At 46.5% G+C, this 18816-nt stretch overlaps 1 protein-coding gene across 1 annotated transcript in view; it reads right to left on the reverse strand.

Moving 5' to 3' along the window:
- LOC142581949 (uncharacterized) overlaps window positions 1–9483 on the reverse strand; it is a 46670-nt gene extending 37187 nt beyond the window's left edge. The window contains exon 1 of the mRNA XM_075691382.1: window positions 9089–9483. Within this exon, the coding sequence (XP_075547497.1) occupies window positions 9089–9161 (73 nt within the window). The 5' untranslated portion in view covers window positions 9162–9483. The remainder of the gene's footprint in view (window positions 1–9088) is intronic.
- Window positions 9484–18816: the final 9333 nt, after the last annotated feature.

An 18816-nucleotide genomic window follows, 5' to 3' on the forward strand; every position in this document is an offset into this window, starting at 1 on the left:
AACCACTAAAAATGATAATACAATTCTGTGAATTGCATCTAATAGTACATCTAAAGCGGACAAAATTGATATGTTACACATGAATATAAAAAAAATTAATCATAGGAAAATACAACTTTTGCAAAACCGTTGTAACCAACGTAACAAATTCACGTAAGATGTAAAATGACATATTGAATTTGTCCGCTTTGAATGATCTAATAGATGCCGTTTACAGAACCGCTATATCATTTCTTGATGCAGAGCTATGAATTTGTAAACTTCGTGCTTCTATTTTTTTCTAACAGTCAAATATTTGAAAATTGTTTTAAGAAAATTCAAGCCCTAAATCAAAATTCGGCTTCCAACAGTCACTAGAATTTAACTTTCTCTTTCAAATGCAACAAATTGCATTTAAAAGAAAATCGGTACAGGGGTTATCTCATAAAAACGTTTTTGCGTTTTACATGTATTTGAATAGGCCGCGTCGGAGTTGGGCCCGAGCTAAAGCTTCCTCTTAAGCCCGCGACGCTGTGCAATCCGTTGCAGTTACCTCCAACGGAATAAATAAGATAACGCGTAAGGTGAGAGATTTTCAGCGTACCTATTTCTGAGATACTGAGATTTACTCAGACATCAACCAGGTGGGTCAAAATCCTCTTCGCACAAATGGAAGACGTCTCAATTCTGAAGAAATTACCTTATATGTATATTATTGAGCGTGTTCCTTAAGTAAGAGAAGTCCTACTTGTCAAGCATTTATTTGCACTGAATGCGGGAGACACGCGCCGTTCGCTCAAAGCAGTTTAGCCTGGCCACCTGCTTGCAAGCTTGTGCGTCGCTAAATTGGCTACAGGCAGTGACGTTGAAACAAAGTTGTTCACTTTGTCACACAACACGGAGAGAATCTTACACGGGTGCAGGTGAAGCAGAAATTAATCTGGACCACCTGGTTTTCTTTAACGTACACCCAGTGCACGGTACCACTGGTGTTCTTGCATTTCACCCCCATCTAAATGCGGCCGCCGAGGCCAGGATTTCATCCGGCGCCGTCAGTATTAGCACCGAAGCACCAAAGTCACTGCGCTACCACGGTGGATGACAAATAGATGTGACCAGAACATTTCGCACAGGATTAAGAACTTCGAATGTTCTTGGATTCCATGCAACAATAAAATACCAACCTATGTAAAGAACATTTTATAGGACTTTCTTACGATCAGAAATGTCTGCAGCCGAAGCGACCCCAAGAGGAATCTCACATTTACAAAAAAATGTGTGGAGCAAATGATATTTCCGGGTGAGAAGTATCGAGTAACAAAGTATAATAGACCATGAAGCGCCAACTTCAAACAGCGCTTAAGCACGCAGACAGGTTGATTTTATCTACAAGAAAGGACTGAGCTGGTCAAGCTCACAGACCTTGCGTTCAAGGTTCAAGCAGGAATACTTACACAGTCCGCGTGATGAGAAAAGAGGATGGTTTCATAGGCAAAAAGGCAACGTTCGCTTTACAGCACTGCATGGGCTCGGCCATGTGAGCTTCCGGCTCTGGTCGGTCTTCAGTCGTGCCTCTTATGGGCCCGGTTAGGATAGTTGTAATTTCGCAAGACTGACGACTGTAAATATTGCCGCCCGTAGGGTCGACTTACTCTCAATCCGCACGGCCTTCTACACGCCTTCCGCACGTCTTCCACACGCGTGCGGACATGCTAAAAACCGCACATGCCGTACACAGCTGCACATGTTTGTCTTACACTGCTCGTGTGTGCCAAGTGTCAAGCGAAATGTGTGCATCTGTGTGTGACGTGTGCTGTTCTCCGCACGTCCGCACGTGTGCGGAAGGCCATGCAGATTGATCGTGAGTTGGCCCTTACAGAATTTTGAGTCTGTGGCGCCTGTCGGCCTGCGGGATAGCAGAAAGCAGGAGCAGGCAGGCCACGACCCAGTAGCGATTACACCCTACCGACTAGTATGCGTTGACGGCGCTTCCCCTCCCCCCTTCCCCTCTTCGCCTCAGTGTTAGTTGAAATGGTACCAGTGGCTACCCGCATCCACTTACGCCCCACTTTTTGCGTATTCGCGGCACTGGGAAACTCTGACCGACGTAGTTCCCGGGTTATTCAGGCTTCGGAATTTTTTCAGGTGTGGTTCGCGCCCGGATGAGAGACGGACGACTCGCCGTTCGAAAGCAGGTAGCGAGAGGCATGAGCGCGCCCTGTCGGACAGCAAGGGACAGCGCATTAGCCGGCTAGGAAGTGGTGGTGAAGGACGAGTTTCAAGAATGGTGAGACATCGCCTAGTCGCAACAAAACTACGAAGAATCAGGCAAATTTGTCGCGGTGTCATGGACACCGACAAGGCGAGAAAAAGAAGGCAGGGATGTTAACCGTTCAACAGGCCGCTTGGGTACCGTATGCTGGGGGAAGGGCGAAGGGGAATATAAGGAAGAGAGGGAGAGAGGGAAGGATAGAGACATGCTCGAGCAGCACTACGGAGTCAAAGGCGCTCAGACAAAGCACGTTTTCAGAAAGCACAAAGGTGTCTTCACTGCCTTGATCGGTGGGGGCGGTGTTCTAATATTGTCTGTTCACTCAGAGGACGATCATCTAGTTTTCTGCATGCGTTGGACATCGATCACCTTTGTGTTTCAAATTGATGACAGTGGCAGAATTCGTTGTCAACGTTCTGTGCGCAGCTGCAGGCATCACATCGAACAAAATACCTCAGATAAGGGGGCGGGCAACGGCGCTAGGCAGATATTTGATAGACATAATGGAATCACTTTAATGTGATAGGCGTTGAAAAGACGGGACATTTATTTTAATAGTGGAGGGCTCACAGAAAAACTATTCCCTAGACTGCCTTCATCAGTTCAGCAAAGCATTCTTTTATGAGAGCAGTCACGAGCTGAAGCAGCAAAAAAAAAAAATCAGTGCTACTTATATATTTCAATAGCACAAGGTACTCGTTGGCAATTCTTTTTCTACAATAAAATATTTATACTTCTAGATGCACTGAATAATATACCGCCTTGCATTGCCTTACCTCTGCACATTTTAATGCAATAAAAATATGAAACACATTTGGCATGGTTCCTTACATCAAGAAATAATTCATTAGCGCAGCAGTAAATAAATTCTGGAATCATGTATTCACAAATTATGTTGCATACAAAGGCATAGTGCAACTCGCTACCGCAATTTATCTTCTTCTTTATTTAGTAAAGAGAGCTGAATATTGTGCCGTATTTTTCTTTTTCATAATTTGTCCAACATATTACTTCAGGCTTTCAAATGTTCTTGGTTAAATACTTCAAGCTAATGCGGATGCTGCAAAGCTGTGTAACGTTGGTGAATGGGGATGTCGAAAATAAAACACAAAATTCTCACAATGCACTTTTTTTTCGAAGTTCTAACACGTTAAATGGCGCGGCCCTCGTTGCTATTTATTCTTCTTTTCTGCCACTGCGTGGATTTGCTGGAAGTAAGCGGTAGCGAAGTATAACACCTTAAATAACTAAATGGAGTAAAAAAAAAAGCTTCGTTAACTACGCTGTGAATGGACTGTGCTTAACATTCATTATGCTAAAACAAAAGTAGAAAAGCCGAAATTCACGCATATTGCGAAATAGATACATCCATTGCTAATTGAAAAATTGACAACTATGAAACAAATCCGAATAAAGCAATAGAGATACCTTGTTCCACGTGCCAGTGTGGTTGCACATGATCGTTAATATTGCGTGTCACCTGTTTGTATATAACGGAGCTAGAAGAGCTTCTAGCTGCAATGTATTACGAAATTCTGAGGGCCTAATGATTAGCGTATCTAAATTTGCATTCCCACCTATCTTATTCACTTGAATACAAGGATTGTACACCACAGTGGCTCTTCGTGATTCAAGAGTGGGATGAAGTGGTTATCGACGTGTGCAGGAGCAGTCACCTATATGCCTTTGTTGTATATTTCCGTACAAATATTTGGCAAATGTGGTGCGGGCAATCATGTCACACTCTAACGCCCGAGCTTAATGAACAGGTGATGTACTCTTTTTTTTTTCTCTTTAATAGCACTTGTCAGCAACAACTCCAGTGGGAAACCTAACAGCTATATGTACCTCTTGCAAACAATCTGTCCAGCTGGTATCTTCACAACAGCGAGAACCGGACCATGCTTTGCTTGCGCTCAAGTGCTCATGGACCAAGCCCGGCCGGGCTGGCTACGTCCAGGTTCGCCGGATTCGGCAATGGTACTTTTGGGCTTGGGCCGGAGCCGGGCCAGAACAGACGGCCCGTTCAGTGTTCTATTTCATTTGGGCAACGATACGTAACGTGTCTGACCTAGGATTAGTTGTGGGAAGCGTACAGATAGGTTAAGATGTTAAAGCCAAATACTGGTGGCAAGGTACGGTACAGAAATGCCAGGAGCTTATAGAAATTTAAAGTGATACCCATTGCGTCGATATCCACAGATCCGAGACGCCTGTTCGATGAGCCGGCAGGAATGAGATTAACGCAGAAAATGCGCACGTGCACCCTCCGTTTCCATACCTTCTATATTATAAACGCAGTTCAGTCAAATCACTGCAGATTCTTTGCACTTTCTTGAAAATACTGACGACAGCACTATTTTATTCTGTATGTAAACATGTTTGTTGTAAACTCATAACGCTTTTCCTTGACCTTCATGAAATACTATAATGAAATACCCAAAACCTGCGTACGTTATCGTGTGTTTACTTTTGCTTCTCGTTTAGCCACGCCATTTTTTTTCCCCTTCGGAATGTCCTTAATAATAAAAAAAAAATCGCTTGACTGAGCATAGGCTGCTGCAGCTACGTAGCGTGCTACGCGCAGCGACAAAAAAGTCTTGCATTAGCCTGCGGCAGCACTTGAGCGGCGCGCAGCGTGTGGAATGTGTTTGCCTCGGCTCGGTTCAGGTACGCCATTGCTGTATCTGCATACGTAGGCGGCTGTAGAGCTCGTATCCAACGCTCCTCAGGTATTTAAGAACAGCGTGAACGTATACGAAAAGCAGCACACACGCACGCAACAATGAGTTATTTACATGTGCCTACCTTCGCTTGTCGTATATTTTCGCTGCTCCCAAATAAACTCAGATAACTAACGTATCCTGTTATTCCGCCCTCATAACTTACTGCGTGCTCGCTTCGACGAGTTTCCTAGATCACTTGGCGCCTGCTTATCTTGCGGAAGGGGGGGGGGGAGGGCGAGATGAAGGGACCCCGGCCTGAACTACGGGAGGTTGTTTACCTACGCTGTATTAATTATTATCCAAAATTCCATGCAGTGGAGCCATGCTCATGGCTTTGCTGTTCTCCAGCTACTTGCGTGGGTTCGAGAGGGCTTGGTGTAGGTAGGAGATTCTGGGGGGGGGGGGGGAGAGGGGGGAGGTGGCACTCTTAGTCTGCACGGCCCGTATATTTATGTCAAATCAACAGTTATATGTTCTACCTGACGTAAAAGAAGAGAGCAGACTTGTGCGGCCTTTCAAAATCGTAGCTCAGATTCCAGTGAACTGGTTCGCTCCGAGCAGCTGCATTAAGAATTCTAATTTCCTGTAATTAAACTTATGTCTCACCCGTCTGAAACGTTGCCCGCATGTATTGCCTTCCAGTACTTGCTTAAGGAGAATTTTTTTTTCAAGATCCCTAATTACTTGACGCACTTGACCCTGCCCGCATGACCCATGAGATGCCTTCTATATTCTTTCGTAATGTCAACTTTCTATTTCTTTGAGTTCTTTCTGGACATTGGGTAAACTTACTACGTGGTTCATAAAGTACGCTCGTAACGCTCTGGAACACTTCTATAAATAATATTCCACAAAAACAAAGATGCAAATAATTTACACAGTTTAATCCTTGATCGTACATCACTTAAGACATGTTTCCCGCTTCAACGAAATATGATTAAATAACGTACCTCCTTTAGTTACCAAGGAAACCGGTAATACAAACTGTGCATTAGAAAAATATGGAGGTAAGTATTAAGAAAATATTTTCAAAGCGCATAATTATTCTACACACTTCAACTTATCGCATGGCCCCCATTTTTCCTAACATATTATTAGTGCCAGTTTTCGATCTCCCAGGGCAGCAATTAAATCGAGTAGAACTTGTTGCTGGGCGAGTTCGTTGGGATCTAAAGAATACATTGTTGCGCCAAAAAAGGAAAATAAAGACTTGGGAAGGAAGAGTACGAAAAGACAGATTGATTTCCTCAATCAGATTTCCTCAATCTGTCTTTTCGTACTCTTCCTTCCTAAGTCTTTATTTTCCTTTTTTGGCGCAACAATGTATTCTTTACAGCAATGAAACTCCGCAAGTGTTTTATACAATGGCCCCTAAACAGGCAGAACACGAGGGTTTCGTAATTTTAATTTAGCCCCTAATTAACCAAGACACTTCAAAATGTACTTGCATACATCTTCCCAAACATCACCTTAATTTCATCTGAATATAAACTTGGGGTGTTCTCTTTTTTTTTTTAGCTTTGTGCAGGGCACCATGAAAACAAGCATCTAACGTTTTTGAGCGCTTCTTTAGCGGCACAAGCAGCTTCGCTGGAACAGCGATCAAGAAGGGACGAAGAACGGAAGCCTCATGAAAGATCCAGAGTTACGACCAAAAAAAAAAAAAAACGAGTACAACTGTAAAAGCATTGGTTCCCACCCGAGGCTTCTCTCGTTCGCTCAATGTTGTTCCCTTCAGCTCTCCATCTTCTGGTGAACCTTTTCTCACGTAAGGAAGTAAGAAGACTTGTTCTAAACAAGACGTGTTTAAGACATGGTAAATAAAATAACATCTTCATCATGATCGACCTAAGTGTGTCCACTGCAGGACGACGTTCTCTCCCAGCGTTCTCTAATTACCACAGTCTTAGTCCAGTTGCTGCCATCTTATGTCTGCAAATTTCCTCAAGTAACCTTAACGATTAATAAAAACCGGTTCCGATGCATACGGCAGGCGTTATATAGTCGTTACCGGCGGCTTACTGCTACCCTTGGAAAGAAAAATGCACAATCATTGCCTTCCACCGTTGCTAACATACGGGGCACAAACGTGGAGCTTAACAAAGAAGCTTGAAAACAAGTTATGAACCACGAAACTAGCGGTGAAATCAAAAATGTTAGCCATAACATTTAGAGAAAGAAAGACAGCGGCAGCGATTAAAAAGCAAACGGATTGGATTGGAAAGAACTTAAATATTTTTGGAAAAACTTTAATAAGCAAACGGAGGTAGCCGATATTCTAATTGACATTAAAGCAACGAAATCACGTGGCCTACCAAAAACGGGTAGGTCACTTGATGCGTATAGGGCAGATAATCGGTGTTCTAGTAAAGTTACAGAAAGGATCTGAAGAAAAGGGAAGCGTAGTCGAAGGCGGCAGAGAACTGGGTGGTGTGATGAGATGAGGAAATTTGCAGGTAAAAAAAGTCAGGTGCACCTTAATTGTCAATGACAGCATTAGATCGGAGGCCACTCAATAAAAATAAATTAGCCAGGCCGCGGTCAACAAAGATAACGCAAAAGGGCTGCGTAATCGCTTTGAAAAATTATTGAAGACCGTGGCATATTTCCGTGCTATTAGCGAACTTACAGTGTGGTCTACGGTTAAACACAACTCTGAATGCGGCTCTCGCTTTGTTTGGAACTGTGACACAAAAAGGCGCGATTGTAGTCCTGCCAGAGAAAAAAATTTGCACCTCTCACATCCTGATGTGCCCTCTTTAACTGTGGACCGCACTGTACCTGCACCACGCGATCCTTCTTCTAAGAAATATTTTCCGTAAAAGTGCTTTATTTCTACTGCTCTGAGCTTATGTTAACCGGCACTGCGGTTTTATTCGCGCTGGTGTTCTGAAACTTTATTTTAATATTTGTGCTATTTAGAGTACCATCTAGAATAGAATGTTTATGCATGTGGCCGTATATGCATATATACGTTACATGCATGTATACGGGGTGTACGCATATATTACACGTACGTGAGTGCAGAGTTGCGTATAAGGGAATAAAGGAGCGTATATTCAAAACACTGACTCCTTACGAAACGGGGAGCAGCCGCCGTCGCCATTCATGCGCCAACATCCCTTTTTCATCATGTCAATGCAAAAGAAGGCTGCAGGCATGGCGGCATGCGTAGGAATAAAATACGAACTTGGCAAATAGCCGTAGCATAAGCCTAACTCTTGGCAGCACGCTCCATGCCAAACTATGAAACTCTAGATTTTTCAAAATTTGAGCGCACAACCGTAAAGTAGTATGTCGTACGAATAAGCCGGCTGTCAAGTTTTTTTTTTTTTTTTTGCTAGCAATGGAGGAAGCATTGCGACGTAACAGATGCCAGAATTACTTTGCGAAGATGTTTTGAAAGGAAGCTTAATGGAGAAACAGAACAAGTTAAGCTTGTCCTCACAGAGGTACGTCTAAGCTTGACGTGCATAGTCTCCGAATATAAAGGCACCCGTATAATTATACAGTGTCCACGCACATACATGTGCTTCCACAGACTGATGCACATACACAAGGCTACGTGAGTACGCACTAAATCTCGCACTAAAAGGGACGTGAAATAGTTATGTATAATGTACACGCCGCTAGAGGCATGCACATAAGCATGTATTGAGAGTGCGGTTCCGAAAGGTGCGTGAAAGTAAAAGCCGAGTTTTGCGACTTTCACATCGCTGACCGTGATGCATAATCGAATGATGAGGAAATTAAGAACGATTTATTGCAATACAGAGTACAGTCGACAAGCGTTTTTACTAACCCTCCCGCTGACTTGGAGCAGCTGAAGCAGCACGTTTAATGCTGGGGAGAAAAGATTACTGCGTCACGAACACGCGTTCCTGTGTTCAAATTCAAGTTAGAAGTGTGCAGCACTGTCTCTGCTCATGTAAACGAAGAAAGGAAACACCTTAGAAGGTGGCTCCTTACAACAGTACAGCTTGTAATATCAACATCACAAAGTCCTGTTCCATTGCGTTGCCTAATGTGAGTCGATTGCTTTGAACAAGGAGACAGACGGCAAAACTGCGCACGTTGGGAGCCGCATACATGTGAAAGAATCCAAGCTTACCCAAGCCACTGATTAAAGCTGTGTTGGCCGCAAACAGGAGGGCGAGGGCCAGCCCCCGGCGGATGAACAGCATTGCTCCGGTACACACGCGCGTGAGGCCTTAATGCGCTCAGACTCTCTTGTTGCTTATACGTCCGGCTTCGCTGCAGAAAGGGCGAAAGTGACGCCCCTTCTGACGGCGGGGAGGAGTCTTGGCGAGATATTGGGAGCGGCCGGCTCTAAATATCTCTCATCCGAGCCCCCTATCAGCGCTGGCGGGTGATAGAGAGGTGCCTGAGCTATCTTCTCTTTATACATGCGTTCCGAGAAGCTTTACCTGTACATCGCCGACCGAATGAAGCCTTCGATAAGTAGCTGTACAAGGATGTCACGTGCCACAGAAAGGAGGAATTATTGTCGATAGTACGGAACTTGTTCGCTGCCATCATCTGAAAAAAAAAAAAGCGGCAATGAGCAGCCTTCGCCTTTTGTTGCTACGAGCAAACTCTTTATCGTTCCATCGCCATCACGCTCTTTCCATAAGGCACGTATGTGAATCCTATTCAAATTTAAGGAAGCCTGGATGTTGTCATTGATGATCTGTTTAGCGTTAATTCACGTGGGGGGAGAGAGAGAAGGGAAGAAGGAAAGGCGGGTTTTACCAGACTGAGTCAAGTTTGCTACCCTACACGTGGGGAGGAGAATGGGGAGTGAAAGCGAGAGAGAGAGAAAACATGAGTCTATACCGCACTTTCACATGCACTAGGTTAGGTGTAGGATGTCTATAGTCGGGCACTCAAGTCTGTCGCCTTCAGGTAGTGAAGAAGCGCTCGAAATGCTTTCTGGACTAATGAACTAACTGTGAGGCCAGGCTCCCAAGATCTTAAATGGCTTCTGTAAATGGCCTGTCATCCAGTCTATTCAATGCACACTGAAGAGTCTGACGTTGGTTATCAAAGCGAGAACAGTGGCACAGAAGATGACAGATGGTCTCTTCCCACTTGCACTTGGCGCACATTGGTGAGGCCGCCACTCCAATACAATACAGTTGGTGATTGCTACTCCTACCCACACCAGACACAGCAGTGTTGCGTCACGTCGTGAAAGGTGTGCTGGTGACTTTCAGAAAAGCAAGCTACGATGAAAAAAAAATCTGCGGATCCCACGAGATGTGGCAATCGGTTCAAGCAAATCTTTCACCGGTGTTTGTGAAGAACGCTGTTCTTGCTTAGCGACCATTTGCAAGTAGCGACCACGCGACCCAGTTGGACACATTGTTCAGTCGAAATCACCTCGCTCAGCATCAACTCGTTATGCTAAGCCCAAATGAAGGAACGACGACTATGGAACAGCCACGACGGCATGACGACGCCTGTACGGCGGCGATGAAACGACGACGATGGAATGCGACGACGACGACTACATGATGATGGTGCAATGACGACAATGGCTTGACAACGATATGACGGCGACGGCCCGATGATAACGTGGTGCCGATGCTGGAATAACGATGGTGGTGTGGTGAAAAAAATGACGGAGCTTAAGACGACGACGACGGCTTCCCGACAACGGTATGACGGTGCTGGGATAACGGCGAGTCAAATCACTACGACAAAATGACGGTGATGAAACGACTATGACGTCATCACGACAACTGCAAGACGACGATGCAATAATGACAATGGCATGGCGACCGAACAATGTCTTCCCTGGAGAGACGACGATGGTATAATGACTATGGCATGACCAGAATAGTGATGAAGCTGGAATGACGGCGACGGTACCACGACAATGGGATGATGATGCTAAAGAATGATTACAATGGTATGACGATGCTGGACTGACGACGACTGTGTAATGGCGGTATGACGACAGTGATATGAAGAAGGTGGAATGACGGCAGCTGCGTGGCGACAAAAGGATGAAGAAATGGGATTACGACTGTGTGATCACTACAACAAAATGGCGACTATAGAACGACCACGATGGCATGACTCTGGCTATTTAATGACGATGCAATGCCGACAATGACATGGCGGCGATAGATTGAGAATTGCGGACCGATGTCGATGGAACGAAGACGACGGTATGACGATGATGGCTGGAAGATTGTGGCGTGATAACGACAATATGACAACGCAGTGACAGCGATAGAGTGATGACGGTGGTATGATGGCGATGACATGACAACAAATTGATTATTACAATGTCAAGAAGGTCTTAAATGGAGGTGACGGCATGACAACGATGGTGGGTTGGTGTTTTACTCACGTCCGTACTTATACTTGCATCACCTGACACCGTGCGGAGAGGAAGGCGAAATGATTCTCTGATAGAACGCTTGTACTTTTGTCTCCGCTTTTTCGCTTTGCTTCCCGGCATTTCTGGGAGCTGCCGCTCCCTCCTTGCGGCAATGGATGAAGAGACCTCCGAGGACTTTCCTGATGTGCAGCCGTCAAGTCGGCTAGCGCCCAGGAAACGTGGAAGTGCGTCAAGAGATACAGACAGCGAGGCCACTGAGGTATGTTCGGACAGCTACGACTCGTCGGACGATGACTTCCAGGTCGTGATGAGTAGATTAGGAAAAAGGAGACTACTACAGGCATCTTCGTCGCCAAGCGCTTCTACCGTGAAGAGTGCACCGCTGTGCTGGCCGCGCACTGTGCTGTTTATGCCCGTGGACCCGGCGACCATTTGCGGCTCCTCAACAGACAGGTCCTCTCTTCGTTGCTCGAGAGAATCGCACGAAATGAGATTAAAGGCGTGCGAATAAACTCGCGGAAAAATGTCCTGGCAGTCGATGTCTTGCATCGCAGCGCCCTACAAGACCTACGTAATATAACTGATATCGACAATGTAAAGGTGCGATCAATGAGCCCTACAGGCAGCGATGGTACTGTGGGCGTCATTTATGACGTCGACGTTGCCATCCCTAATGACGACTTGCCAACGCTGATAAAGCCAACGAGAGAAGGCAATTTCATTACAAGGATTTTCAGACTGGGAAACACACGCTGTGGGAAGATTTTGTTTGAAGGAGACAGCTTTCCTTCCCACGTCAAAGTAGGACATGTCCGCCATCCAGTACGACCATTCGTACCGAAGCGCCTCCAGTGTTTCAAGTGTTGCCAGAGTGGCCACGTGAAGGGTGTCTGCGTGAAGAACGTCGTGTGCCCGCACTGCTCTGAGTCCCTTTCAGAAGACGCCTGCAGCACACATGTTCTAAAGTGCCCTAACTGCAGTGGTCCTCACAAGGCCTCATCAAAGGATTTCCCGCGGGTGCTCATGGAATTCGCGATTCTAAAACGAATGGTGCGGGACAATTCAACGCATCGAGAGGCCGCTGTCGCTGTTCGGCGGCGTCGACGTCGACACCGAAAACGTTCACGAAATTCCGCAACTGCATATAGGTACACGCCAGCTACCGTCAGTAGGACTGCCGCATCACCGCACTGCGCCGCCAAGACAGATACAAGGAAATCAAACAAAGCGGAGAGTCTCGCCCGTCCTGAAGAATGGCCTGAGCAACCGAGGGCACAACTCCCTGCTAAGTTACCTCAAAACGCACCGACTTCGACTGCTTCGGCAACTTTTGAAGCGACGCTGGCAGATGATTGCCAGGTCATCAACATTCTGCGGTCGCTCATGAATGCCATTCGCGTTATACTTACCAACATGAAGTATTCGTCTGCGCAAAGCGCGCTACAGGTGCTGGACACTTTGAGTCCAGTACTTGCGGCTTTTGGTTAAAATCATGGCTCTCCAGAAGCCGTGGTTTCGTGACGAAGTCCGGCACGCGTCGACATTTCAGTGGAACGCCAGAGGACTGAAGTCACGTGTGTTCACGAATAAGTTCCCAGTCATCGTCATCTGCGAGCCCCTATCAGATAACATCAGACTGTCCGAGTATTTCATGTCCGCCACCCACGGAGAATGCATCAAGATCATCGTATTCATGCGACGTGATCTTACGCATGTCCATCATCCAGTGTCACCTGACCAAGGAAACCAATGCATAAGTCTGACAGTGAAGAAAGGCAAGCTCACTTTCACATTAATTGGAGCCTACATATCGCCCTCAAGTCGGTTGGACTGCGAGAGATTACGGCGAATCACGACAGCGACTCCGTAGCCTTTGGTGATTACTGGAGATTTTAATGCCCTCCACCATCTCTGGTGAAGTCCTAAGATAAACTCGAGAGGCAGAAGATTAGTGTCATTTGCCTCCGAACAAGAACTGTGCTTGTTAAACGATGGAAGCACCACCTTTCCGCGTGGAACTGCCTACTGTAGCTGCCTGGACCTCACCTTTGTTTCACGCTCCTTCACTAGAAAGGTCAGGTGGTTTCCGGATATTGAAACGCGGGGAAGTGACCACCTACCCACTTAGCTTAGGGTTAAAGGGTTGACGGACTCCAGGTTATCCGGCGTCACACAATATATTGACTGGCCAATGTTCAAGTCGATTGTCAAAGACGGCTTTCGTGATGACTTGTCCTCTAGCCTAGAGGCTGCGAAACATTCGCTTCTGAGAACGTATACAGGCACCGAATACGACATTGAGCTAGAGAAGCTTCGTGCAATTCGTCGTCGTGCAGAGCGAAGATACAGGCGCGCGAAGTCTGTACATGACTTGAGGTTGTCCAGAAGAACTCAAAAGAAAATTTAGTGTCGCATGGACAAACTTGCATCTCAAAGATGGAAGTCATTCTGCGAATCTTTGGATCCACGAAAACCTTTGTCTCACATATGGAGAACTGTTCGTGGCCTCCGTGGAACCCCTCAGCAGCGCGACCCTCTTAAGTCTTTGGCCCTTCACCAACAATGCAGGAAGATTGACGTAGCGGAATCTTTCTGCAGGAGGATTGCTGGCAAAACCAGTTCCGCTGGAACATCGACGCTCCACCACTCACCGATTTCACGCGACCCCCGCATGGATAGACCTTTCTCCATGGACGAGCTCGAAGCTGCACTGGCCTTGTGCAAGCGTTTATCTTCACCAGGACCCAACGGTATAACCTACCATACCCTATGTAATTTTGGCGAAGGGGCTCGGCAAGTGCTCCTGCTCTTGTTCAACAGCTCCTGGCAGACAGGTACGGTTCCCCAGGAATGGAAGACCAGTCGCCTAATTCCAGTACTCAAGCCTGGCAAGTCGCCTGTACACATTGCATCATACCGACTAATTGCGCTTGCCAGTTGCATCCGAAAGCTAATGGAGAGGATGGTTCTAGCACGACTAGAATGGTACCTCGAACATTACCAGGTATATCCAGATGCGGTGGCCGGTTTCAGGCGTGGCCGTTCTTCCATAGACAACGTTATCGACTTGGTGACGTACGTCGAGCACCAGAAGTCCTGCAAAAAGTTATCTGCTGCCCCGTTTCTGGATGTTAAAGGAGCGTACGATAACGTAACGCACGAAGCGATTTTCAACGCGTTAGAGGCAGTAGAATTTGGCGGCGAAGTCTATTTCTGGATAAGTAGCTATCTACATAAGAGATCCTTTTTCGTACTTACCGAGGATGGCCCGACCTCCCGGCATTACAGTAACCGTGGGGTGCCTCAGGGCGGAGTACTCAGCCCAACGCTCTTCAGTCTAACACTCATTGGACTCGCCGACATCTTGCCAGGCACCGTTAGGCTCTCCATCTATGCCGACGACATTTGCATTTGGACGTCGGCTGTGACGCGACTGCAGCTTCGCGCGCGGCTTCAGAAGTCAGCCACTTTAACATCATCCTACCATCGAGAACAAGGACTTTATATATCATACGATAAGTGCACAGTGGGGGCATTTACCAGGAAATCAATGTCTCCATATGTGATATCCGTCGACAGACGATTGATCTCGTACAGCACGAGTCACAGATTTTTGGGGGTGGTCATTGACAAAAATCTCTCTTGGGCCCCTCATGTTAATTATGTGAAAAAACGCCTGACAGGAATTTGCCATATGTTTAAGTTCCTTGCAGGAAAGACCTGGGGAGTGACAATACACTCTATGCTGCGACTGTACAGGGTCCTCTTTATTGGATTCCTGCGGTACAGCCTACCGGTCATGTCCAACACCTGCAGAACTAACCTGAATATAACCAAAAGCATCCAAGCCCAAGCCCTCAAGATATGTCTTGGTCTACCGCGGAGTGCGTCAATGACTGAAGTTATTGCAGTCGCTCAAGGAGGAGGAGGAGACAAAGGGGAGGAAAGACAGGGAGGTTAGCCAGTGTAAGTACCGGCTGGCTACCCTGTGCTGGGGAAAGGGGTAAAGGGAATAAAAGGAGAAAGAAGAAGAAGCGGAAAAAATGGAAACCAGAAAATTCACACAGTAACGCAAAACTACGCGCTACAACATTCAAAGGCGTCGCACAATTCGCATGTCGTTAAAAACTTCAGCAAAGCCCTTAAGGCCTTGAGTGCCGAAGCCCGTCTGGACCAGTGTCCTAGAGCTTTTTCCTCTGTAAAGGGGCTATTGTCCAGTTTTTCGAGCGCGGTCACGAGCACTTTTCTTGGCACTTTGTAACGAGGACAGTCACAAAGGAGGTGCTCAATCGTCTCCTCGCAGCCGCAGGTGTCGCAAGTAGGGCTGTCGGCCATTCCAATGCGGAATGCATAGGAGTTCGTGAATGCCACGCCGAGCCACAGGCGGCACAAAAGCGTTGCTTCCGCTCGTGGTAACCCTGGTGGTAGACGGAGTTGCAGACGTGGATCCAATCTGTGGAGACGTGCGTTCGTGAATTCACTGGTGTTCCACAGATTATGCGTAAGCTCGCGGGCGCAAGCTCAAGCTCTGCGAATTTGCCTTGGTCTTCCCAGATGTGCATCCACGGCAGCAGTCGCTCAAGATTCCACTATTTGAACGCACATTAGAATTGAAACAATGCGTGTGCACATAAGACACTTCGCCCGGACCCCTACCCACCACCTAGCAAGTCTCCCAGTAGCTATAGGCCCCACACGACATTCAGTGCGACTGTGTTCGCGCACCGTGCCTCTTTCAGGTCAGATTACACACCTGCGGCAAGGCCTTCCATTCCTCCATGGTGTATGCGCCGTACTCAAGTGAACCTTAAAATCCCAGGACTTCAGAAAAAAGTCGGACTTGCCATCATCAGCGCTCAAGCAACTAACTTTACTTCTCTTGTACGAGAAATACAGCGACTGCACACACGTCTACACTGATCGATCAACTACATCAACCAGTTCCGGTGGCGCTGTAGTTATACCAGCAATGATAATAACCAAGCGGTTCAAGACTTCCTTTGTCACTACGTCTACAGCTGCAGAGTTCGCGGCTCTCCGCGGCGCGCTTCAAGTGATAAATGCTGAAAGTCCTAGAAAATGGGCAGTCTTCTGCGATTCAAGGCTGGCCTTGCAATGTGTGCAGTCGTTTCTCCGACATGGAACTCACGATCAGCTCACGTGCGAAATCACGGAACTTGCTCATCACTTAAGAGAAAAAGGTCATGATATCTCTTTTCAATGGATGCAAGGTCATTGCGGTATCATTGGAAATGATGACGCCGATAAGGCAGCTCGGACGTCAAACCAAGAAGAACGCTACGTCTCCATTCCTCTCTCAAGGACCGACGCCGCGAGACAACTTGGCATTCTAGCACGCACGATCTCCTTAACAGAGTGGAATACCGTACATACAAGGCACACAAGACTGCACAGACTAAACCTGTCACTTCAACTGAGACCTCCAGCTGGTCTGCACCGACGTAATGCGTCTCTTCTGTGTCGGTTATGGCTTGGAGTTGCCTTCACGAATGCCTACTCAGCACTAATTGGAATGGCTGATATTCCTGCATGTGACGTTTGCGGATGCGAGGAGAACATTGACCACTTATTGTGCCATTGTCCTCAATTTCAAGCACGAAGACAATCTTTGTCCAACACATTGAGGAAACTATATGACCGTCCTCTGAGGGAACAGACAATACTAGGGCATCGTCCCGACCGATCATCGGCTCAGAAGGCAGTGAAGACACTTTTGTGTTTTTTCAGAACTTCTGGTCTGCGCGAGCGGCTTTAACTCAAGTGCTGTCCGTACACGTATTACACACCTTCTCTCTCCCTTCTCGCTCTTCCCCTTCTCCCATCCCCCAGCGTAGGGTAGCCAGCCAGACTATTAACTGGTTCACATCCCCGCCTTCCTGTATTCCTCTCTCTCTTTCTGACACCGTGCCCAGCGCAGTGTAGCAAGCAAACTTACAATTGACGCGTCGCTAAGCTTAAACGGTGATAACCAAAGTTTGTTGCACAGCTTCTTTAACCTATCAAGAAGCCGTAATTCTGGGCATTTGCCTGCGTAAGGAAATCAAGCACGCAGATATAATTCCATACTGAGGAGCTCGTCCGTATGTGACGAGTCATAAACGTGATAACGGGAATCTAAATATCAGCGCAAAATAGGATAACATTAGAAGAAGCCCTCATTTTCTGTAATGTACAAAAAATCATGGTAGAGCTAAAAGCCGTACCCTCGACATAGGCGCTGCACTTTGACGTTCGTGAAGGGCTAGTTTATTCAGTTTACAAAAAAAGAGGGCTACATACCGATAAAAGCGAAGAAGAAAGTGCTGAGGGATGAATTCTAAATTTCGTGGTCTCCTTACCAACATAATGATGGAGATCAGTCACTCTAAAATGGGAATGGCTGTGAAATACCTGTTAGCAAATTGTTTGGACGGCCTCGCGGTAGTTGCACGATGCCAGTGCTTCTGTAAACCCCTAATGGTGGTATCATGGAAAAACATGTTTCGCAAAAGGTGAGCTAATTTGTTATTCTTTCTGGATGATCGACGACTTGTTTGTCCAAATCATTCGGAAGACCACAAGAGAACTCTCGGAAACAAACAAGCCAAAACTATGCCAAAATGCTACGGAAAGATTTCGCTATATTCCAACACTCATTTTGAAATTCAGCCTGTTAGTGAAACCCCGTTTCACTGTTTCCCGAACGAGTGCACTGGAAGGCAGTTGCGAGGTTGGAAGTGTTTGCTCATCACCTGAAGGAAGTTAATTAGTTTGTTGAAAACCCTTCTGTCAAAAGAAAAAAAATAAAGGCAGAAAAATAAAAGAAGACACAATGCCAAGACAACATTCAAGAGTTACGGCCATGATGTCAGCGAGTAAGGTGCTAAGGCCAAAGAACAAAAATCACGAGGAAAAGTAAACACGTCAGGCAGCGGTTCAAGAAATGTCATGCCAAACAAATGCCAGCGGTAAAAAAAAAAACGATGTCGAGGTTGGCCAACTCTAACCACCAGCTATGAATCACTAGGAGGGCGATACATTTTCCGTCTCGCGGTGCCACCTTGACATCTTCCCTTTTTGCGTTTGGGTTGCTAAGGAGGGCCAATCCAACTCTGTCTTTCATCTTAATTCAATGTGGTTAACCGTTACTAAAACTACTGCATAGCAATCTGCGTCGCAGTCGTTCACAGCTAGATCACGGCTAGATCACGGCTAGAATCACGGCTAGAATCACGGCTAGATGGTCTTGGTGGTGCCATACCGAGTGCGGTTAGCCTGAAATGCTTGGCCGGAAATAGTTCCGCCTGAGCACTGAGCATCTCGTACGTTATTAACACGGAGAATGGTGGGTAGTACGTGGATCCTACCTTTTTTGCAATTGCACAGTTTGGTTAAGAAAGCACCATTGCAACTGCTCCTACTTATCTTTCCGTTTCACTTGTGCTGCGCGCTTGTTTCACGACGTTTTGTGACAGCAGTTCGGGTTT

The sequence above is a fragment of the Dermacentor variabilis genome, chromosome 5, assembly GCF_050947875.1.
Source record: "Dermacentor variabilis isolate Ectoservices chromosome 5, ASM5094787v1, whole genome shotgun sequence".
NCBI classification, from domain to species: domain Eukaryota; kingdom Metazoa; phylum Arthropoda; class Arachnida; order Ixodida; family Ixodidae; genus Dermacentor; species Dermacentor variabilis.